Source organism: Meleagris gallopavo, chromosome 1, assembly GCF_905368555.1.
Source record: "Meleagris gallopavo chromosome 1, MGAL_WU_HG_1.1, whole genome shotgun sequence".
NCBI classification, from domain to species: Eukaryota; Metazoa; Chordata; class Aves; order Galliformes; family Phasianidae; genus Meleagris; species Meleagris gallopavo.
In genome coordinates, this window is record NC_139404.1 from 168,587,446 (window position 1) to 168,611,989 (window position 24,544).

The 24,544-nt window shown below is 40.3% G+C and overlaps 1 protein-coding gene across 6 annotated transcripts in view; it reads left to right on the forward strand.

Moving 5' to 3' along the window:
• LOC116217863 (uncharacterized) overlaps nucleotides 1-24,544 on the forward strand; it is a 49,543-nt gene that overhangs the window by 15,540 nt on the left and 9,459 nt on the right. For 3 of the 6 annotated variants that reach the window (XR_014881033.1, XM_085215954.1, XM_085215951.1), the window contains one exon: nucleotides 52-12,103. Coding sequence is in view for 4 of the 6 variants with exons in the window: in XM_085215954.1 (XP_085072080.1) it covers nucleotides 52-92 (41 nt within the window). In the remaining 2 variants the exon portion in view is untranslated. Of the gene's footprint in view, nucleotides 1-51; nucleotides 12,104-13,591; nucleotides 19,408-22,072; nucleotides 22,147-24,544 lie in introns of those variants that run through there. The other 3 variants (XR_014881030.1, XM_085215953.1, XM_085215952.1) reach the window with 2 other exon arrangements.

Below are 24,544 nucleotides of genomic sequence, written 5' to 3' on the forward strand. Positions count from 1 at the left end.
CAGCTCTATGCATTTGCTTGTAATGACCCAAATCCTTTTCTTTCCTTCCAGAAAGGAGAGCAAACAAAGAAAGAAACAAAAAACCCAACTGACCAATCCAACACAAAAAAGCAACCGGCTGTTTTTAGATGGCAGCCACATATGCAGCTAAATCTCCACATTGGGAAGCATCAGTAGTCAGGAGTGAGAAGGCTCAGGAAGCTCTCAGTCAAGTTTGTTGTGAAAAGTCAAAATGTGTAACTCCGTGGTGAGGAGCAGGATGGTACACGCTGCCAGAAGAAGGGGTAATGGTGCTGTTACATGGTATACCAGCCTCTGAGGTTAATCCAGCTTGAAATGTTCTTGTGTGCTTGGGTCCCACCAGTCTCACCATTCAACACCTCCTCAGCAATGCAGGACAGTCACAGGCAGCAAACTATCTCAGAAGAAGGTTGAGGTTGAAAAATTAACCTACTTACAAAGACACAAGTAGATGGATGAATAAATGGGATAATAGATTCTTCTTAGAATTTATCAGATTTCACCATAAGGAAAGGACCAAACATGCCTGGCCTTTGCCACATGAAATTTGACAAGACTTCCTCCAGTGCTCCCACACTGACAGGACATGCGGAGAGGTTGCTTCTGGTATCCATTGTATATAATGGCTCTCACTCACCATTTCCTGTGGATTGGCTCAAGCTGAGCTTGCAGGATGCTGAAGGGGATGCAGCCAGCCCTGCCAGCCCCACTGCACTGTGTGGATTCCTCGGAGCAGTGCAAGTATTGCAACACAGTTCTGCTGCAGGTGGGAGAACAAGACCAAGTACCACAAGCTTTTAACTTGACACCGAAGGGCAAAAAGTTGATGTTTTCCCTGTAGGGTTGCTATTCATTCATACACCACAGTTTAACTTCTTCATCATGAAGATGAATTCTTCCTGCACATACACTATACAAATCTAGCACACTAGGAGCATATTATGCACTAGTTTTCTATTAAAATCTTGTTTATGAGAGAGGGATAGGGATAAACAAGAGTGATTAGCTAAAAAAGAACCTTTTCCTGTGGAAACTCTACTTTCCTTCATACTAGTAAGAGAAGTAATTATTCCACATACACACCCACACATCCTGCTCTCAGTTTGGGATGTATGTCATAGAATCATAGAATCAGTAAGGTTGGAAAAGACCTCTAAGATTATCTGGTCCAACTATCCACCTACCACCAATATTTCACACTAAACCACATCCCTTGCAGTGTCGTTCAGATGTCTCTCTGGCCCACCCCTCAGCCTAGAACAAGGCATGTATTGGTGCAGGCCCATGCTGACCCACAGCCTGCAGGTATGTGGGCAGGAACCACCCCACCCCACAGTGATGGTCTTGGCTTGACGAGGCCCTGGAACCACCTTTCTGTCGTTCCGTGGATTGCTGAGAAGCTGATGGGGCTCAGTTTGTTTTTTGGATATTCGAGGGATCACGTGGATGCCAGAGCTGGTGGCAAGAGTGGGATGGGAACATTGTTCCGAGTGAGGGTGAGATGAGAGTGAGGGAAGGGAAAAGAACTGTGCAGCTGGGAGCAAGGACCTGTAGGACTCACATGGCAATCTCTCAAACTCTTGCCCCACGCACCCTACAAAATGCCTGGTTTGGGTGGGCCGTGGGTAGTTAATGCCACTTTCTGCACCCCCTCATCAACTGCTTTAAAATAATCTGCATGGTACAAGTGAACAATGGGTTCTTTGATACCGCTGGAGAACAGGTAGGAAGACAGCATTCTCCAAATGGAAAAAAATAGAGGAATTTGTCTTGGGCTGGCATGGAACAAGAAGGGGCAAAGAAAAAGGGATGCATGCTGAAGTGTGTGCATGGAGGAATTAGGTGCTTTTCCCCTCCTTCTTTTGGCAGAGTCAAGGGTGTGGAAATGAAACTGCAAATGAGGAACATGCTCTCATGTCTGAGCTAGCGGGGCATTTCCAATATACTTTATGGCTCTTGCAGGAACTGATTAAGAGCTGAAGAAGGTTAAGAAAAACCCCAAGTTACCACTGTAAAAATTTTCTGGCCTTGCAGGTAAAATGGTAGCTATGCAAAGGCAGTACCTTGATGTTAGCACCAGCTGGGTACCCTTACGTGTATATATTTTAACACTGTGGAACATGAGACAGACTTGCTGAGCTCCTGGGGTGCCAGTCACACACAGGCATGCTTGAACTGGCCTTTGGCATGGGGCATGCTGGGGAGCACAAGGTTTCGGAGACCCTCTTGGACCTGCCAGCCCTGGAGCTGTTTCTCAGCAGCTGGAGGGCTGCCAGTTTGAAGGTCTCTTAATGAGCAGTGTAGTGTCTGGCAAATAACTTGTCTTCAAGTGAGTGTGACTAATCATGAATCTTTTCAATAATGCTGACAATCCAGTCTCTCCTTTCTCACTCTGCCCGAGCCCACTGAAATAGGAGTAAATTGGCCTTATTCTGGCAAAGGCAGGAAATGATAAAGAGCCCCTAAAATGTTTCCAGTGCACCATGCCTAGGTTTTGCAGCGAGTGTAATTATCAGAGTTGTTGTGTGTGTGTTTTGAGAGAGCTAAATAGCTCCGAAGGTATGAAAGATCGCACTCTGCCACCATCCCTTGGACCATTTGCCTGAACCCCTAATTTCCCTGCTTCACTGCTACACTGTGCCCCTCCAAAGGCAATAAGCCAAAGCCTATTAGAGTTCTCAACTCTGTGTTGTTTGTATTTGTCTGATTGGGTATATCCTACTGCCCGAGTAGTAGAGCTGGAATGTATCACTTAGTTACTGGACTTTGCTAAAGTTGACCTACTTTATTTGATTGAAGACTGAGATCTTTGTTTCATTCTTTGGTGAGTACCCTTGGATGGCTAAGGAAATGAAAATGCAATTGAGTCTTGTGCAGAAGCTAGTCATATAATTTGTTCTCTGAACAGAATGGAGCAAGCACTGTTTCTCCAAATTAAACCTGCTGGTAAGGGAGTAATGAAGAGAAAGCAGAGGGCCTGGGAAACTAAACCCAAGGAGAAGAGGCTGGGGAAGAATAAGTGAGCAAAGGAAATTGTGTTGTGAAGGAATAGTTCTCAAAGTTGTTCTAATATTACTGAATGGGACTTGGAAACTGAATGATGTTCCAGGTCTAAGTCATGCTGCTTGATGTGGCTGGCCTGATGATATGCTAAGTCCTGGAGATCTCATCCAACTCTTTCTAATTACAAAGGCTGCTCTGAAAGTAATGCCTCCCATTTTATTATTTTATTATTTTGGCCCTGGTGTCAGAGGTGGATGTTGGTGGTATGGAACAGAGGCTGAACTTTCCGCCAGCATTCTGTCACGTGTTGTTGCCATGTGGTGGATGGCTGCAGAGGAGCAATCCAAGAAAATGGATTTTTAACATGGAAGTGTGCATGAAGCAAAAGTGTGTCGTTGACTTCCTCCAAGTGGAAGAAATGGCACCCACTGACATTCATCAATGCTTGCTGAACATCTATGAAGACCAAACAGTGGATATGAGCACAGTGAGGCAGTGAGTGGTGTGTTTCAGTATTGGTGACAGCAACAGTAGGTAACCTCCTCTCATGCAGATTTTTACAAGCATGGCATGCAGGTTCTTGATCATCACTGGTGAAAATGCATAGCTAATGCTGGTGACAATTAAAAAAAAAAAAAAAAGACTTGTAGCTTTAAATTTGCTTTGTCAAATAGCGTTATTGTGCTCTTTATAGTTGTTTTAGTTTCTATGTAAATAAATAAAAGGCATTACTTTCAGAGCAACCTACATGCATCTGTATGTATTATCTTACCAGAAAAAAACATATAATTCTCAGCAGAGGAAAATTTGTAGCGCTTACTGACATATGTCTGCCGCTATATATTTCTGCCTTGGTTTCCTTTTTTGTACCCACTGTTGCTTGAAATTTCAGCCTCTCTATTCCCATGACACTTGCAGTGGTTAAAGTAATTCCCAACGGAGTATGAGGTTGCTCTTCCTTTCTCTTCCTTCTCCTTCTTTCTGGACCACAGATTTTTCAATGGTTCATCATGGATCCATCTAAGAGGATAGATAGGAAGTGATTTTATAATATACAGATCCTACCAGACAGAACCAGTTTAGTGGATTTCTGCTGGATCGGAACATTGCCACCATTGACAAACCTTTGCAGAAAGCAGCAGTGGGATTTAAGTTACTTTATTCAGATTTAGTTATTCACGATACTTACATCATACTGATTATCAGATAGGGTTTACTTTCTTGTCACTGCTTTGAAAGAAGGTTAGAGAACAAAGGTTTAAATACACTGTTGATCTAGTAAAGGAATGGATGCTGCTCTCTTTGAAGCTCACAGCCATCCCCAGTACTGGAAGAATGTCTAATGTATGTGTGTTTCTTGGAAGGAAGAAATGTCAAATGTTGAAAACTCAAGAAAAACAAATGACTTCGATGTATCCAATACATAGTTGGCTTAATGGAAATGAGACTGCAGAAAGGACTGAGCTTACCACAGGCCACAGAAGGAAGGTTTGCTCTAATAAAGAAGAAAAGGAATAACAACTTTATGTGAATAAAAATTCTAACTCTGCATCTCAGGGAAATTCCTATCTCTTTTCATTGTTTGCTCGATCTGTTCTTTGAAGTTTGATTACTTCCACTTCAAGACAGAAGAGGTTCAGCTGTTGTAGATGGTAAATCTCTGTTCAAGAAACAAATACAGTATGTTTTTCACTAACATCATGGGATATTTGAATTCAGGATATATTTGAAGTCCTGTAGTATTTTTGAGAGATTATTGCTCAGTCTTGTAAGTAATCATCTGTTCAACTACAACAACCAAAAAAAAAAAAAAAAATAAATGGTTTTCCTAATTTATATTTTAACTATGTTCACCAAAAATTTCATGCAGTGTCAGGACCTCAAGCTCCGTTTGATGCATTTGCTTATTTGCTTCATTTTGTTCTACACACACAGCATCCAGATTTCTGCACTAGTTGGTCTTTCTGTTGTGGCAGTTTGGTGTAGTTAAATGCATGTGAGATGAGAGAAATTTCTGTCTCTTCTGGAATAACAGACACATCCACCAACCAGTGAGTCATAGGATCATAGAATCACCAAGACTGGAAACCATCTCCAAGATCATCCAGTCCAACTGTCCACCTACCACCAATATTTCCCCACTAGACCACGTCCAACATCTACAACATCTAAATATTTCCTGAATTCCTCTGAGGATAGTGACTCCACCACCTCCCCAGGCAACCCATTCCAGTGCCTGTCCCGTTTCTGCATCCGCAGGCTCTGCTTCTTATGAAATTAGGGAACCCACACGTCTCAGATCCCATGAGGAGACTTAGGATTTCATATCCCTCTGGTGCTGGGATAGAAAAGAGGAAGAGAATGGTGATGGTATCAGAATATAATCTTTTAGCTGAGGGTCCTAACATTCAGAAACATCACTGATAAAGGCTTTAATGCTGTGCCTCCATTCTTCTAATCAAATTGTATTACAGGGAAATCATTATCCCAGAACTATTAAATGTGAATGTAGTTAGATCAATGCAAGAGCTCAGTCAGACCTGCGATGGAGTGCTCAGCAAAGGTCTCCATGTGGTCAAATAAGCGTATGCTGATGGTAACTGAGATTGTGCTGAAGATTGCAGTGAATCACCCTCCCCCAAAATTTATAGTGCTGAGATATCAACCCTTCCCATTGCCTGTCATTGGCTCAGACATCAGTTTGTGTTTTTCCATGTTGCGCTTACTTGTAACAGTTGTCTCCTTTCTTGTATCTAAATTTCCCGAATGTTAATCCCTACTTCTACTCTATCTTCGTGCTTTATGTCTTCTTCTTGTTCACCTTCAAGGATGTGTTTTTCTTAGTAAAATTCTCTGTCTATTGAGGATACAGTAGAAATGTCTGTACAGTGATTAGTTCTTTGAATGTTGTGGTCTTGGAAGCATAGTCAATTAAGCTAATTCTTATTCTCTTGAAGCCAGTATGTTTACAGTGATGTGAGCACCTGGAAAAACAGAAACATTGGGAAGGAGTATTTTATTTTCTATTTTTCTCCACAAGGAGAAAATAATAATATATATATATTTAATATAGAAAAACTGTGGAGAAAGCTGAGCAGGAATTTTTGCCTTATTTTTTCCTATCAAATTGGGTAGTGAAGAATTTTTTACAGAGAGAGATTATGGGATGGAATGTCAGTAGGTGAATACTGATGGTCAGAGTTGAAATTCAGAGATATTAGCATCTAGAAGTCCTCAGATGAAATCCATTTAGCTTGCTATGTCCGTCTCTACTTTGCTCACCTCTCATAAAAGCATCTTCCCTAGAGGCTAGATGGCATATCAATGAATATTGACCTTGTAGTGTAAAACACAGTTCCCAAATGGCATAGCACACATATCATTAGCGATATGAGAGTTACATCAAAGTTGTAGATAAATGTTGCTGAAAGAGCCTAACTTTTTTTCCCTCTTAATATTTTTGTATGCAACTCTGCACAGAGCTGGTGCTGCTGCTATGTGTGGTATTGGAGCAGACTACCCCAGGAATCCCTCATGTCTTTACTTTGAAGTTTGCCCTAAAGTATGGCTGCAAGCAGATTTATGCTGTTCTTTTTTTTTTTTTTTTTCCCTGCCTTCCAGTTAGATTAGGCTTAACTTTTGGTATGCAGTGTCTTATCTAGTGTGTGTTTGCTTTTGGAGCAACAGGGTGAAAAACACTGAGAAACGAGTTGGCCTGGAGAAAAAACCCTCAACATTAAGGAAATGAAAGAGCTCTCAGACCTGAATGGATATAGAGATTTTACACCCTGACATTTCAGTGAAGTTTAGTGTTCAAATAGCTGATTTAGTGCTAAGAGCAATACCTGATGAGCCCCAAATAGTGTGAGAAGAGACTGCGTGTAAAAAGGGGATTCAGACATAAGCCCATGTTGCTTAGTGTTCACCCTCAAGGTTTGAAATATCACAGGGAATCTTACTAAAATGACAGCTTCATTTCCATGTCGTGCGCAGTATACATTACACCTTGTGTAAACTGCTGTAAGGGCATAAAACACTTTTCTTGGATCCGCAAGGCATAGAGGAGCTTTGATATCTGCTCTTTGATACTGTCAACTGTGAGAGACCTTCACATGTAGGAAAAGGAAATATCAATGTTGAGTGCTGGCATACACTGATCTGGGAGGAGAGTCTCGCTCTAAGAGCATTTTAAAATGCATGATTTTAACTGTTTCATTGAATTTGTCAAGAGTTTTGGTGTTCTGGCAATGCAGGAACACCCAGGAGGAGATCCATGCTGAATAGAATCATAGAATCATAGAATCATGGAATCATTTGAGTTGGAAGGGACCCTTAAAGGCCATCTGGTCCAACTCTTCTGCAATGATCAGGGACATCTACAGCCCAATCAGGTGCTCAGAGCCCCATCCAGCCTGACCTTGAGTGTCTCCAGGGACGGAGCATTCAACACTTCTGTGGGTGTGGGTAGGGGAGTAGTTGGGTTGCAGCCATGCTATCTTGGAGGGAATGAGCAATAAGTGCTGATCCTGTAGGAACAGCCCTCTGAAAAGGACGCACTTAGCAGTGTAGGTAGAGCTAGCATGGTTCACATGGTTTGAATGACTCCCAGTTTACACCCTGAAATAAGAAGTAGGTCAGTTCCAGTTACATGTCTCAGAACGGATAGGCAGCTGCTGAACGACTCTGGAAAGCCAAACTAAGCTTTTCAAAGCTGCAAAAAGGAACAGGATTTCCACTGAATACAAACTATGTCAGAGCTAGGACTTTGCTTTCTGCAGGATGCATGCAAAGGCAGCTACTGCAAAGGAGAGTATGTTACAAAAGCTCGTGATGCTTGTGAAATACAACTGGCCCTGATCATCTTTCATGCTAGTCTAAGTTACACACAGTCCAGAACACTCTGTTTCTCAGAAATTAGGACAGCAGTCCAGGAATGGGAGCCAGCCCTGAGTCTCCTGCCAGTAGAAAATGTAGAAAAATGTGAGCACAGCAGTGTATCAGTGACCACAAGTTAATTTCTCTGAATAAAAAAAGAATTAGCATTTTTGTGGAGGAAAAACAAAAAAGACCCCAAATACCATCACTTTCACTGTTAGGGTGACTCCAGTATTATTTTAAATGACATAACCCAGGGAGTGTTTTGTAAATAACCAAGATTGATTATTCAGAAGGCAAAGAAATCAGTAACTCACTTTGTTAATTCTGCCCTATGGTTGTCTTTGCTGTATGTTCATCACGAACTCTGTTCTAACCATATATCAGGTATAGTATACTGAATAATTGCAGGAAAGTAGTGAGTTCTGTATTTAATTCCTTCATCTGATATTTTAAAACTTTCTGTAATTTTTCTCCGTGACAAGAACTGTTGTTTATGCTGTGGTTTGAAACTGTGATGGAGGCCCATTCCCCAAAGCCTTAGACGCAGCCAGAAGGCTGCAAGAAATCTCTTGGATTTCATCTACTCCTGTTTTCAAAACATCACGAGCGAGAGGAGCTTTGCGAGCGGTAGGCTGGCTGTGCATCTTTTGATCATTCAGAGTGAGCTTTAATTTAAACTGGCACTTGTAGTTGGTAGCATCATGTTGATAAAAAAATAAATCGCTTCAGGTACTTTTGTGGTTTCTCATTTTCTGAAGCCTGGCTTATTTAGCAGGAGGCTTAGCGTGAGCAGGGTAATCTCATTTAGTATAGTTACATGCTAGAGCACCACTGCCTCTGTGCCATGGTGTAGACTGTGTAGTACAGGGTTGCTGTTGGGGGAAACTGAGAGGTTTGTGGTGCTGATAAAGCAGCAGGTGAACTCACTGCAGCACATCTTTCAGTATGGGGAGGAGGCCCTGGCACAGCTGCCTAGAGAAGCTGTGGGTGCCCCATCCCTGGAGGGACACAAAACCAGGTCGGATGGGCCATGGGCAGCCTGAGCTGCTGGGTGGCAGCCTGAATGGAGCTGGATGGGCTTTAAGATCCCCTCTAACCTAAACCATTCTGTGGATCTGTGATTCTATGACTGTGTTTCCCAAGGTCTTCTGGTTGGTATAGCAGTGGGACACTCCGGGATGAACCAAGACCTGGCAACCTCTGAGTGTTCTTAGGGATTTAAGACTATCAAAACTACAAGCAGCTGAAAGATAACGTATTAGGAATCTCAATTATAGCAAGCACAGCCAGACTCTGGTATAATCGTATCAGTGCATTATTAATAACAGGTGAGCTTGTATGTTCTGCATGCATATGCACTCTTATATCTCACCAATAGATCTGTCCATGTGTGGTCCAGCCACTGTGAGCTGACATCATCTGTGTCACTGGTGGTTTGTCTTTGTTTATAAGACAAATAGTAAATTATACAGGATAGTAGTATTTACTAAGCTGACATTTCATACATAAAGACAATGTGTTACGGGCTGCGTTGCACCTTCAGTTCTGAAAGGCTTTTCTTACCGCAGTGTTTAAACTGGCAATGTGCACACAAATAGAAGGTCAGACAAAGTTTAAGCTGAAATACTTTGTACCATCTCTTCAAGTGAATACTAGAAACTTAAAGAAATACACTCTGTTCAGTTTCCTTTCTGGTCTTCTAGTGTTTTAAATTATGTCTGAGAAATGCCAATTAAAATATGTTAGAAGAAACTTTCCATTTTTCATCCCTGGATGTGGAATGGTGTAGTTTTATTTCATGGGTACTCTCAGGAAGCTCTTCCACCTGTTTTTCTTGGTTGCTCACACATCAACAATGGAAAGATGAATAAAGGTATGTAAGTGATGAGATAAATACAAAAATGCTTGGGAATGTAGAACCGCAGTGTGCTCCAACTGTTGCTTTAAATCACCACCTGCACGTTTTGTTTTGTACTCTATTTTTGAAGAATGGCTTTGTCTGTTTGAGAACTCTTGGCTCCTTTTGAATCAATGGCGAAACAATGGTCAATTCCAGGAGAAAAATACTATTTCCACCAGGAACAAATTCTTCTTACTTGAGACTAAATCTACACACTCCCTCCAGCTCTGCTCTCCTCAGACCCAATGATGGACTAACAGAGTGTGACTTTTGAAGTCATTTAAAATGCAATTGCAGAACACACCAGAGAAAGTCATTTAGCAGCATATCAACAGAAGGGCAGCTTGTAAATCTAATAAGCTTCTTCTATTTCTGATTTCTAGGATCCCACTATTAACAGCATTATATTGCCTCTGGCAATATCTGACACTCACATATGGCAGTGTACCAAATGGTCTATTAATATGACAGGTGCATTTGAGAAAAGAGTAACTCTCTCATCCCCCTCAGATGCATTGATGAATTGAAGAATGTCTGGAACAAAGCTCACTATTTACTCTTTTCCTGTTCTCATGCTGCTTGTTAAACCAGTATGATGTAAAACCGAGGTATAAAACAGCCTGCTGCACCAAATGTAATTCAATAGCCTCACTTCAAAGGTAAGTATGTTGTTAACTTTCTGTTGGAATTAACCTATCTCAGACAGCTCTTTGTAATTACAGAGTAGTAATGTGGAACCTTCTGACCCATGGCATGCAGCTGGTGAAAGCCAGTGATTTTCACTTCATAATGCAATCATCTCAGAGAGTGGAAAGGCAGTACTGGTGAAATGCAGGTCTAATCAGGTAACAAAGCACGTCTGATACCGGTCTTGAAGCAAGGAAATCTGGCATTTTAAGTGTGCCTTGGAGAGGAGTCTTTGGGGAATTCACATCCTCTGATTTGGATCTTTTCTAAGCCCTAATGACACTATCTTGAAATAAATCTTCCCTGAAGCAGATGCCTCTTCCAGTATACCTATATAAACCTTTTGTTCCAGCACACACAAAGAACACTTCAAGTTAAATACTCTTCTAGATGGCTCTTACAGGCTGTCAGCATTAAGTTTCATAACAAACAGATGTTCATATTTTATAAACCTCCTCCATAAAAGACTTCCAGTATTCTCTATTTCAACAGAGGCACAATGGAAAATTATAGGGATCTAGAAACAGTACTCCTGTGGGATCTTGAAACAACTAAGCTCAGCTCCACTGAAACACATCTACAGCTGTGGGGATAACTGTGGGAAGAGGTGGATGGGGAAGATTAGATAAAGGCCAAAAGTTTAACATCCTGGTGCTGGAGAAGTTTCTACTAGTAGTGGAAAGAAGCAGCTGCTTTAGTGTTAGGAGCTGGAATGGGCTAACGAGGGAGGTGATTGTCTCTCCATCCCTACAGGTGTTCAAGAAATGTTTAGATGTTGTACTGAAGGACACGTTTTAGTGGGGAAACATTTGTGACAGGAGAGCCGTTGAACTGGGTGATGTTGGAGGTCTTTTCTAACCTCGGTGATTCTATGATTCTATGGTTCTATGGTAGAAACACTGACTTTGAGACCGACGGTTGGGAGAGGAGGCTAATGGCAATGTAGTAATTCCAGGGTATGTAACAGAGCTCTGAGTCAAATAGCACACACCTGAGGTCAGCAGCAATGTGCCATTTTCTCTCAGCCATGATCCCAGCCATATTTTAAGCACAGAGCCCTCTAGGATGGCTCTGGATGAATGGGTCTGCTGGGGCTGGTCCCACCTGAAGCTACACATCTGCTGCAACCACAGCCTCCAGGTTGCTAATCGACTGGAGCCTGGCATGCTGTGCTGCAGGGCAGAGATGGAGGACAGAGTTCTAAGAAGGGGCTGGTAAACCTCACCATCTGAAGACTTGTATGTTTGTGTGCTGCTGTGCAGCCAGCCACCCTAACACCCCTCACCTAATATCGAAAACAGTATCACTGCCTCCAGCACTCTCTCTCTTTGAGACAAGATATTTAAGTCATAGGAGCAGTTAAAGGAACTCCTTTCCACCCTTCTTGTTCATTACTGCTAGGGGATGAGACACTGACATTTCTTTGTCAGTGATGCAATCCAAAACTGGTATTAAACAAATCTGGAACAGTGGAAATGAAAGGTTTCCTACTCTGTGCTTTTAAAAAGTCCCCAAAATATGAAGGAATTTCCTTGAATGTATTTTATCAGTATTAGCTAACACTTAATCAAATAAAGGAGAAAAAAAAAAAAGAAAAAAAAAAAAAGGAAGAAATAGTTACCTTAGAAGAGATGATAAAATCTCTTCTGATTGAAATCTATGGACATTCTTTTATTGAATTCTCAGGAACTAGGATTTTACCCTTGAAATGAGCCCTGCCTTGGTCGGTTTGAACTTGTCATTTCAGTCACACTGGGCTCTTACTGCTCCTTGACAGGAGGAGTAGACCTAACCCTTCCAAGCTTTTTGTTTTTCTGAAACCTTGCAGAAAGCCAATTTCAAATTTCCTTTGCATGTATATTTAAGTGCTTTTAGTCAGTATTTACTTTGTTCTAACAAAATGAATTGCACAAATATTTGTGGAAAGCAAAACCAGAGCAGATGCAAACAAAAGTGGATTCATTAAAAAAATTAAGTATTAAAAGTTTAAAAATTAAGTGGATAACTGCTTTATAACATTCATGCAGTCTGGTAAAATGAAGCATTAGAGATTTTTGAGAGGGAAAAAAATGTCCTTGCAGTAGATATCTTCATGGACAAATAAGGTTGAATGACCCATTCTTTATCTGCAATTTCTTCTTGACTAGTTACAGATGCAATGAGTCAATGAGAAGAGGAAGATTCTCACCATCATATTTTCTCATAATCATGGAAACAATAATTAAAATAAAAATCAAACAATCTCCTTCTGTCTCTTTTTCTGCTAGTTCATTATGACTTTCAAATGCATATTTTCCATTGGCTTTGTTCAGATTGGTGCGGCCAGATTGTGATGAAACAGTGGAAACAAAGCAATCTTTTGAAAATATTTTGAACTTCCCAAAAAGACGTTGAACCTAGTAGCTCCCACAGCTCTTACAGTCCCACAGAGTTGCTTTGGGTAGAGTGATATTATAAGCTGGATCAAGATGGAAAAATACAGGACAATGGCTGAAATATTAAAAAAAAAAATCTGAACTTTTGACTCTGAAATTTTAATTTAACCTTCTTGTTCTAAAAGTCACAAAATGAGCTTGGGGTACTTGCTGGGGCTGGCTCTGAGAGTTCTTCCCTAGACAAGCCTCTGTTTCATAAATGAAGAAGCCTTCTTTTCATTAATTCATTCAATTTTGCTTTCTTTTTATGAGAGGAATACTGTAAAGCAATACTAATGCTGTGGGACAACCTCAACTATGTCCCAGTTGAACCCAAATCTCACAACGGATTTGGTTCCAAAGATCTCAAAGGGAGTCAAGATACATAAAGTCTCGTCTGTGAGCCAGGAAGCCAAACCAGCATCTATTTTGGATCAGTTCAGGTTTAAGTTCAGCTTTGAATGGGGTTGTTCCAGTTTGATTCTTGTTAAACCCAGCAAAATTTTCAGAAAGTGCGTTAGATTCAATGTAAGAAAAAAGTCTTAAATAATTTAGACCAAATTCCATTCAAGTTTCCATGCTAATGGAATTTGGAAGAATGCTGATCTCCAGCTGGGACTATAAACACATACTGAAGAAAAGAGGCTTACTTCTTTCATTTATCTTTTTTTTTTTTTTTTTCATTCAGAAAAGAATAGGAGCTACACTTGTCCTTGCTTGATTTTACCACGCATGTACTTCGTATAATGTATGCCTGCCATCCGGCCACAGATCTATTCCAGAAAATAATCCATGACCGTTATGGATGTGAATTACATTCCTCTTAAATAACAAGAAGAGATTGGAGAAAATCTGAACTACTTTAAGAGATGACCAAGAGAAACTTTCCAATGGAATGGATTTTATTCTCCTAATAAGGAAAAGTCGTGTTGTACAACTCTACCATCTCACCCTCTCAGTAAATTATATAAAGAATGGACTGAGACAGTTTTTCTTACTGCTTACATATTATGCTGATGCACGTCAGTAGGTATTTATTTAGTAAGTTGCTACTTTTGTGCAAAAATGGATTGGTATGAATAGAACAAAACCCATCTTGGAGTGATGTTTTTAGGACTGATTTGACCTCAAGCCTTGCTGTAGTGATTAGATGTGGTTCAGATTAAAAGAGGAAAGGAGAGCCAGAACAAAGTTTCCAGCTGTTATTAATAAAACACTTCTGCTTAATCTCTGTGGAAGGCACAGAATTAACACTGTCATGGTTCTTCCTTGAAAATCACTGGTCCAGCAAACTCCAGGGTATGTTTGTGGATGTTCAAGTGAAGAAGTTACATGGGAGGAAAACATGGAGAGCATGCTGCCCAGACACGCTGTTCTTGCAAGGTCTGTTGCTATGTGCTTTGCTCACAGAAAACCAAGTGAAGTCTGCAAATTCACTGTTCTTTTGCCTGCCTCAACTCCTTCTTCTCCTGGCAAGAAATGGGGTCTGTCATCATTCCCAGCAGGCCACCCTTTTCCACTCGTGCAGAAGCAGAGAGAGAAATGCACTTTCCTTAAGGAGTGCTACGGTCAATGAAAAAAAGAAAGTTTGGGCAAGTGAAAAGAATTAAATCTTGCTGAAAGCAGCCAAATTGGGAATATACTGAGGAAAGAATGACTTCCTATTTAAATAGTTAATGTTTTCCTAATAAGGAAAAGTCAACTGTATTCCAAAAATAGCATATACCTGTGATTTGAATGAGCCACTGTTCTTGTCTCACTGAAAATTCACTGGACTCTGCTTGCCTCACAGGGCCTTATAATGCCATGCAACACTATAGCCTAACATTTTGCACATCTGGTCTTTACAAGAAAAGGGTCTCTGGGTTTTTGCTAGTGCATCATCAAAGGAAAAATATGTCTTCTCTGTTACACTGGTAGACCTTTAGTAACTTCAACAAGTTCAGTCCAAGTGAATAAAGTCCAAAATCCTGTACACAAGCTTTTCAAATCTGCACCAGCAAAATCAATTTCACCAGTCCTCTAGATTTGACCTTATTAATTTAACACATTAGAAGCTATGTGTTATCTAAGCTGGTAGTAAGCTGAAGTTATCAAATGCAGCTTCAAGCACCAAGCAAAGAAAGAATTATAATGTGAACTCTGAAATACAGCTTTATAAGCTGTCATCTAAATTCTGTCAAGCACGTAACTGTGAATAAATTAGGCTATGAAGCAATACCATGGGACTGTGTCCCCCCATCTTCTCAGAAGAGCAACTACTTCTTCCACCTTAACTGACCTCATCCTTGGTACATGACAATGGACTTGAAACCCTGTATGATACCCATGCACACGTCCACAGGCTGTATTCCCTTGGTGAATTTATTGACAGGAAAGTAATGAATTCAGGGCTTTACTTTTCCAGACAATAATACATCGTCTCTCTAAACATCTGAGAATAATGGATCTAAAAATGAGCGCCAACTGGAATTAAAATCTTTTGGTGGGAATGATAGTCCTGTGAAGACTGTGTCTTTAACAATGTAGGTTTCATCTATGAGTTTCTACAGGATGTAGTAAAAATTCTGATTCACTGCTCAATTTAATGGTATTTGAATAATCTTGGATATGGAGATAAATGCTCTTGTTAGCTCTCTGTGACCTTTTGAATACTGGCAGTACACTTAAATTCGTTGCTTTCTGTAATAATGTAGTGTCCGCTGACTAGTGGTATCAGTAACTTGCTCATTTTTAAAGAACAGCTGGAAAGTGAAGCTCCGACAGGTCCATCAGCTACTCTAATTTGGGATTCCTTACATTATCTGGACAATAGAGCTCTGAATGAAATGGTTTTGAAAAGATTTTCATCCACACAATTAAATGTTATGAGTGGTTTTATTCTTCAGTAACCCTGCACATGGCAGGGGGGTTGAAATTAAGTGATCATTATGCTTCTTTTCAACTCAGGCCTTTCTACAATATTCTATGATATGATGAATTACTCTAACTTGAGGTGAAGTCCTGACCAATAAACTAGGGGCATGATTTTTGTACCTCCTTCCAGTTCTCATCACATAAAGGACAGTCATGAACCAGCATTTGTCTTGTGGTGGTGAAGCACATGAAATGTTGGGCTGAGACCCATCTGCATCACTGTAAAAATATGAACTGAAAAATATCTGAACACTAACGGTATAACTGTGCTCTCATTGTTGTCTGTGAACCTTAAGATTAAAACTCAGACTACAACATGTCAATCTTTTACACCAACACTTCACTTCTGGCCAAATATCTCTGGAAAGCGGTACTGAAATAGAATCCCCTTTGCTCAGAAAAATGGATGATGTTCACACAGCTCCTCAAGACATCCTCAGTGCTTAAAAAAACAAGAGGAAGTCGGAAGATCCAAATCTCTAGACAGTCAATAACATTGTTTCCAAAGTAGATAAAAATGTTATTTTTTAATTATTAAGTATTTAAAAAAACAATGGAAATAGTGAACTTTCCTGTGTGGTGTTACTAATAGAATCTGGCAGAAATGGGCAATTCACATAGACTATGCCTCTGTGAATGATGGCAATGATTTGTTGTGAGGTCTAAGGAAGAACCAAAGGAAGGCTCCATATGTGAACACCTGAGCAAAAAATATTAGGCTTGTACTTGGGGAATTCATAGAACAAGGAAATTCTACAGAGAGATTTGAGAAACGATATTCCAGGAAAGAAGCTTTTAGCCTAGAGGCAGAATGTAAAAATATGTATAAGTAAGGATTAAAAGACATTAAAAAAAAGAAAAAGAAGAAAAAAAAAAAGAATGGAGTGATAAACTCTTGAACAGATGGGGCAAGTAGCTATAAAAATGATTCAGGTGAACTTGCAAAGAGAGGGACAAGAGACATTGTATATAGTGTTCAATGAGGATATTGACACTTCCTACTGGAGAAGACATAGCCAAAATTTCCACATTTGACAAGCACAGGACACCTATGGCACATCTGAGAGGGTTGAGAAGCATGGATACCATTGGAGATGTTCCCAGGAGGAAATGGCAGTAGGTCTTCTGGACATGGCATTCTCTGTAGAATCATAGAGTCTCCAGTTTGGAAAGGATCTACAAGATCATCTAGTCCAATCGTCCTCTCACTACCATTGCTAGCTGTAGGCCCAGGGTTTTACGGCTTCCTTCTGTAGCTGGGAATTAGGAATGGTCAAAGGCACAAAGACTGAGCTCACCATGGCCTTTCACTTTGGCCTTGTGTAAATTGGTCATAAATGGCTTTTGGTCCGAAAGTCACACCACTGGGTGTATGCTCATGAATTATACAACTGTAATCAAAAGAACATCCTCTACTCATCTCTTCTACTCACAATCTAGCTGTTACTTCCCTAGAGACAATGATGATGTCTCAAATGTACCTTGCTAACACAAAGAAGGGAAAAAATGCCGAATGTCTGGAATTATTTGAGACATAAAATGTGTACATACATATATACATTGTGGGTTTGTTTCCCAAGATCCAACCCTGCTCCTCTGCACAGGAGAACATAACCTTTTGAATCTGTTGTGTAAGTGGCTTAAAGGTAACTATTACAGTTATATTCTGTCTTGGAACTTTGTGTTACTGCATCATTGAATAATTATCAGCTCAGATAAATTGTTCTGAGTAAATGCTTTGTGTTATTAGGACTACAGAGCAGTGACAGTAGAGAATAGGCTGGGAAAGCAAAAGCATTGCAAGAAGGTTTTTTTGAGTAATAATTCAGAGATTTGCTGTCTTCCTGAAAAGTTGGGATGCACAGTCAGGCTTTTCTTTCTGACAGACTCTGTTCTTTTCCCTTTGTGCTAAAAGGTTCCAAAAGTGTAAAAGTAGGGAAAATTGGAAGGGAACATCGCTAAATGTGAGACCAGAAATAATAGAGCAAGTTTGAACACTGTTTTCATTTCAGGAGTGTGATACACTTAACTTTGTCTTTCAGTCTTTTGAAGAGAATTGGGTCAAGAAGGGAATGTAATTCTCAAGGATCCGCTTAGTAAAGTACTTTACTCAGCAACAACAAAAGACACTATTATTTTTATTATGTTATTTTAATAGACAGTGCATGTTGCAGTGCCGAACTTCTCTACAACTTCACAATAGACAAAAGACAAAGCACTCTTAGGAGGTAGAGCAGCTCATGTTAATCACTGTTCACATGATCTTTAACCCTCAAGCAACTACATATTCCACCTCTTCTTCTGAGGTTACTGTTGCCCCTCAAGTAGGAGCACTCTGTTCCATAACTGTTACTTGTCCCTTACAGTTCATAACGAGAACGTGATTTAAAGTAGACATGCTCTAAATCACCTGATTTTGCTGTTATTTGCTCTGAGGTGCAGTTTAGTATACCACCAGTGCTAGATTTTTTGCTCTCCATGCAAATATAGTTTCTGGGTTCTAGAGAAAAATAGCTAATAGTAGACTGAGGGAGAAAACAAAGGTAATACATGAAGGCACAGGGAAACCAGCGTACAGCACAGTAGCTGCCACTATACTGACAGAGGACAGAGTATGACATAGGATTATGGTATCCAGTTTTCCCCTTGACCTCTTTTCCTTTCACGATTTAAATCACAGAATCATAGAATCATAGAATGGCTTGGGTTGGAAGGGACCTTAAAGATCATCGAGCTCCAAACTTCTTGCCATGGGCAGTGTCATCCAGCAGCTCAAGCTGCTCAGGGCCTCATCCAGCCTGTCCTTGAGTGCCTTCAGGGATGGGTTATCCACAGCTTCTCTGGACAGCCTGTACCAGTACCTCACCACCCTTTGAGTAAAGAATTTCTTCCTAATACCTAACTTAAATCTCCTCTCTTCTAGTTTGAAGCTTGTCCTATGATTATCAGAACATGCAAAATGCCACTCCCCCTCCTGATTATAAGCTCCCTTTCAAGTACTGGAAGGAGACAAGGAAATTTCCCCAAAGCCTTCTCTTCTCAAAGCTAAACGAGACAAAATTCCTCAACCATTTTTTCATAAGAGTGATGCTCCAGGCCTCTGAGCATCTCTGTGTCCTTCCTTTGGACCTTTCCAACAGCTTCACATCCCTTCTGTAATGGGGGTCCCAGGCCTGGATGCAGGACTCCACATGAGGCCTCATGGGGACAGAGGAGAGGGGGACAGTCAACTCCCTGCCCAGCTGATCATCTCCCTTTTTCTGCAGCCCAAGATAGAATTGGCTTTCCAGGTTGCAACCCTGAACTGTCAAACACTACACCAAGAAATGCTGCAGAAAATTCTGGATTATGTCTCTTACACTGTGAATACTGTCTCTACTTCCTTTTATTTCAAGCTTGAGTCATTTTTAATCCGAGTTCATTCATCTAAGGGAGCATATAAACAGGAGGAGGAACAGCTGTTTACAAGAGTGGATAATGATAGGACAAGGGGGAATGGTTTTGAAGTGAGACAGGGGAGGTTTAGATATTAGGAGGAAGTTTTTCACAAAGAGGATGGTGACGCACTGGAACAGGTTGCCCAAGGAGGTTGTGGATGCCCCATCCCTGGAGGCATTCAAGGCCAGGCTGGATGTGGCTCTGGGCAGCCTGGTCTGGTGGTTGGCGACCCTGCATATAGCAGGAGGGTTGAAACTCGATGATCATTGTGGTCCTTTTCAACCCAGGCCATTCTGTGATTCTCTGATTCTCTGATTCTATGATCTTTCATAGGAGAAGTGCTTTTCATTTGAATGGATTATATGCTACCATGTTCAAAAGGTAAAGCTGAAAGCAAAAATGCAGATCATGTTACAAGCAGGTAAAATCACTTTAGTTTTCACCAATGCAAATCACTGGTTTTACTGGTTAAAATAACTGCAGCTATTTGGAAAGCAAGAGCTAATTTTTAGCATTGTGTAAATGCAGAAAAATGTTTGAAATCTGTAGGCATCTGAAGAAATTAGCACAGACCACTGAAAATGACCTTACCAGGCATTTAGTGAGAAGCTTTGGAATGGTGCTTAGTGCAGGACTCAGAATCACAGCATCACAGCATCACAGAATCACAGAATCACAGAATCACAGAATCACAAAATCACAGGCTTATGCTGGGGGAGGCTGAGAAACAACTGGGGTTGAGCTGATGGACATCCCAGTACTGTGCTAGGATGTGACACCTGGCCACTGTGTCCCATGCTGGAAGGCAGCCAGCCTCACCTTTGCCTCTTCCAACCTGTCCAAAGGCAATGTGGGGACACATCCAAGAAATGAAAAAGAAGGATCCTAATTCTACTACCAATTTTAACTGCAGCGTTTTTCTTTTCTCCCATCTAAATAATTCCAAAGGCAAACAAATAAAAAAAGAAAAAAGAAAAAAGAAAAAAGAAAAAAGAAAAAAGAAAAAAGAAAAAAGAAAAAAGAAAAAAGAAAAAAGAAAAAAGAAAAAAAGAAGGACATTACAGATCTGCTCCCATTTCATCATCAGCTGCCTCTAGACCAATTCTGTCCCTATTGCTATGGAGCTGGGCTGGAGTTTCTCTTTGTGTGTTGTTAAGTCCTGAGCTGGCTGGATGGGCTCTAACCTCAGCCATCAATATCAATTACTGTAAGGACAGCTGCCTTGTTCTCCTTGTCAGAACTTCAGCATGGAGGGTAATAGATGGCTTTGAGCTGGCCTCCTGCCAAGAGGGCTCCATTGTGTTCGTCTGTGATACACAGAGAAGAAAATAATGGGGTTAAATGAATTTGATTAGACTGAAGTCAGCCAAGCATAGCATTTAGGCTCTAATTTTGCTCTTCTACAGTATGATTTCACATCCCTGAAATCAGCACAAGTTAGCCATTGATTTAAGGTTCATTTAGAAGGTCAGTGACTCTTTTTAGGCTTTATAATCACCACCTAGACTCTCTGAGAGCTGGACATGTAGAGTTTCTTTAAATTCTATATAATGTTATTATTATTTTTTTAGCTAACATTTGTGAAATAAATTTCAAAAGAAAAAATGGAGATCCATGATTTCTAACTTAGCAAAAGAGTATTTAATGCAGAATTTTTTTCTTCTGATACACATCACTTTATTTATTTATTTGTTTTCATTTCCAGTGCAGTATCTTATTCCAATTCTGCGCTTGTACCAGACTTGGAAGATCCACATGGTAGTGCAGCAAAAGCCTACAAAAGGTCCAAACTAAGAATAATGGAGAACAGCTCTTCAGTGCATACAGAAAAGCCACAGCATGTGTCAAATATAAGAGTTTTTCTGGGAAAGAGTTAAAATGTGACAGCTTAATATATGTACGGCTAAAGTTAATGGGAGTAATCTAAATGGCTTTCCTAAGTGTGGTGTGGGGCTCTAGTCTTTCATTACAGAGATTTTAGGTTCTAAATGCTGTGTTCTCACTTTGTGTCAAGTGACATAACTCCATCTTGAGCACTACCAGTCTACGCTTTTGAATGTATAGCCATAGGAGGTACTAGCTTTACTTCAATGCTGAACAACCTGTTTTAAGAAGAAAGCCATTATATAAAATGTTCAAAGAAATTATGGGGTTAAATCTGTTTCTGTTGCAGAAATAGAAACTCCACATCATCAATGTAAAAGGAGCTATTCAAGTTTAAATGGACTGGCTTATGAAAAAAAAAAAGGAGTTTTGGCATAGAAAATAAAAACTATTTTGAGTATTTATACAACTCAGATGAAGCTGATCAGGAGAAGTTCACAATTCCAAGTGAAAGATAGCTTTTTTTTTCCGCTTTTTTTTTCCCCTCAACATAGATAATTACTATAACAAAAAGAATAGTTTCTTAATGACAGACATGACTTCTTTGACATAATCTTAATGCTACTACCGTTATTCTATCAATGAATCATAGACTCATAGAATGGCTTAGGTTGGAAGGGACCTTAAAGCCCATCCAGTCCCCACCCCCTGCCATGGGCAGTGCCAACCAGCAGCTCAGGCTGCCCAGAGCCCAATCAACCTGGCCTTGAGTGCCTCCAGGGATGGGCACCCACAGCTTCTCTGGGCCTCACCGCTCCCTGAGTGAAGAATTTGTTCCTAACATCTAATCTAAATCTTCCCTCTCTTAGCTTAAAACAATTCCATCTTGTCCTATTTCTTTCCTTATCTGCCTCTGTAAGAAGTCAGTCTCTGAATTCTAGAAATCTGCAAGAGTGAAATTTTATGTAACGAGGAATTTTTATACCACTAGATTTGAAGAAGATTCTATGGCCTACCTCACCGGAAAGACAAACAGTGAAGATGCTGAAATACAACAGCAATGAGGTCAGTGTCAACACACCATTAAATTAAATAATGAATCTGGTTATTTGACCATCATCTCTATTGACAAGACTTGCACCATGGAGAACGACTCCATAAACCCCCACTTAGGAGGACAGCTATGTTAAGCCTGGCTGGTCTGCTTGAAGGCTTGATGAATCTTCTAATTAGGTTACTTTGTATTTATCTTCTTTTTTAAATAAGACTGGGCAGGGAAAAATTCAGCAATACTTGAAGACATGCTTATTCCATTATCTCGAATGAGGCTCTACTCATGGTATCAAGCATATATACACATATTTTTAAGTTTCAGCTCTCAACTATGAAGCTTTTGTGTCGAGAACATATTTTTATTATGTGAGTCAACCTGCCTCAATGTGTTTCATCAAGTCCTTATCAGAAGTTTTAGGGCAAGCATAAATAAATGAGTAGCCATTGCTTTCCTACCTGCTAGGGTATGTGAAACTGTATTCATAGCAACACTGAACTAATTCAGCTCCTGAGCAGATTTTACATTCTGTAGAGAGGAAACAAGAGGAGGGATTTTTTTCCTACCACTAAGAAATAATCAGAAATGAGGAGGCCTGACACGAATCTAAAATTTCCTGTCATCTTCCTTCCTGCTACCCAGACTGCCAGTGGAATAACAAATACGTTAGAATGTTAAACTACAGTAGTAAGTTTTTTATAACTTCCAGGAGGTTCTGTGGATGGATTTGTAACCATGTCAACTGGCTGAAGGACATTTAAGAGCAGATGTTTAAGCATAAATTTCTCTGTAATTTAAGACCTCACCCAGCTGTAAAACCTATTCATGCTGAAAAACCACTGTGAGGTATCTGAGGATCTTTTGGAATTATAGTTGCTATAAATTGATTCATTGGCTATGTTTAAGTAAGGGGAACAGCACTTGGCCCTCTTCTACATGGTGGAATTTGTAATAAGAGAAGCTCTGCCATCTTCATGTTATCCTGTAAATGTGGAGACATGTATCAAGAGAACTGATGCTTTAAAAATAGTGAAACTGAAGGACAAAAGGCAGAGAGAATATTTGCCCCTACAGCTTCCTGTTCAAATCATGTGGAGGAAGATAAAATGTCAAAACAGAACCAAGAGAAGAAAAAGTCATGAGGAGGCCTTCCTTTCTGCCTTAGGAACTGATATACCCACTCAAAAACAGGGACCAGCCCCAGGATCTCTATGTATTTTGTGGAAAAGCTTGAGGTGAAAACAAAAAAAATGCAACAACAACAAAAAAACCACCATGGAGCTGCAAACATGGAAAGCCACCTGGAAAGTAAACAGTGCATAGATAAAAACAGGTCCATTGGATAATTTTGGGGGAAGAAAAAGATCAGTTATCTAAAGGAAAGCAAGCACTGCTCAGTTTATTTCTGCTTCTGGAAACAAAATGAAGGTTTCCTACTAAGCAACTCATCAAGTTGGAAGAAAACTCAGTGGCATCAAACCAATGAGGGAGTGCTACTGGTTTGCAGCAGGAAAGAAGGGAGCTGACTTTGTATTCTGGATCAGTCAGTCAGTTTAATCAAGTAACATCCCAACATACACTGAGGTGGAAAGCATAGGCCCCAGGGGGCATGCTGGGAGGGAATAGAGGGATTTTGCTCAGCAAGCAGTGTATACTCATTTTTACTGCCTTGTCCCCCATGCTTCAGTAAGCTGGTGCTGGAGAGCTGCAAGAAGGCACCGGCACATGCAAGCACCTTACCTGTCTGATGCAGCTGATACTGCTGTGCCATGAAATTTTTTTAGGAGAAACAACCTGCAGTCCTGCCTTAGGTTTTTGGAAGCTATTCAACATTATTTTCACATTGCCAGAAAAACACATGGCCCAAACATATGAGCTTAATAATCACTTTAGCCCTCAACAGCAACAGGTAGTGGCTTATCTCCTCAAGCTTGTCTACATTGCCTACCAAACGATAATTCTAATTACAGTCCTAATTATGTTTTCTGCCCAGAATATTTGTAGATAACCTTAACTCTTGATCTGTTTTCTAGGTGGCAACAAATTTAAGCAAGATATGATTATTACATTTCTAATAATAGAAGAATATGATCTCAACATTGCCTGTTATTTACTGACATGTGGTACAGTGAGTTGACTGTCGTTGCTGTTGTGAACACAGGCTCATAAATACAAGTTCATTTTTTAGATACAGTGTTCCTGGTTGCTCTATTTTCTATCTTTCCATAGTGAACTGGAAACATACTTGTATTGCAGATGCTTTCAACTCTCCCTAATGCATATTTGGAGAGAGCATCTTGAACTCATCTCTCAAGGAACCTCTCACTGTTCCTGGGAAACAGATTCCTTTGCCATTCCATTGTTATTATCTCTTACTGGAGTAACTATTGCAGAGCCATGCTGTAATGGGTT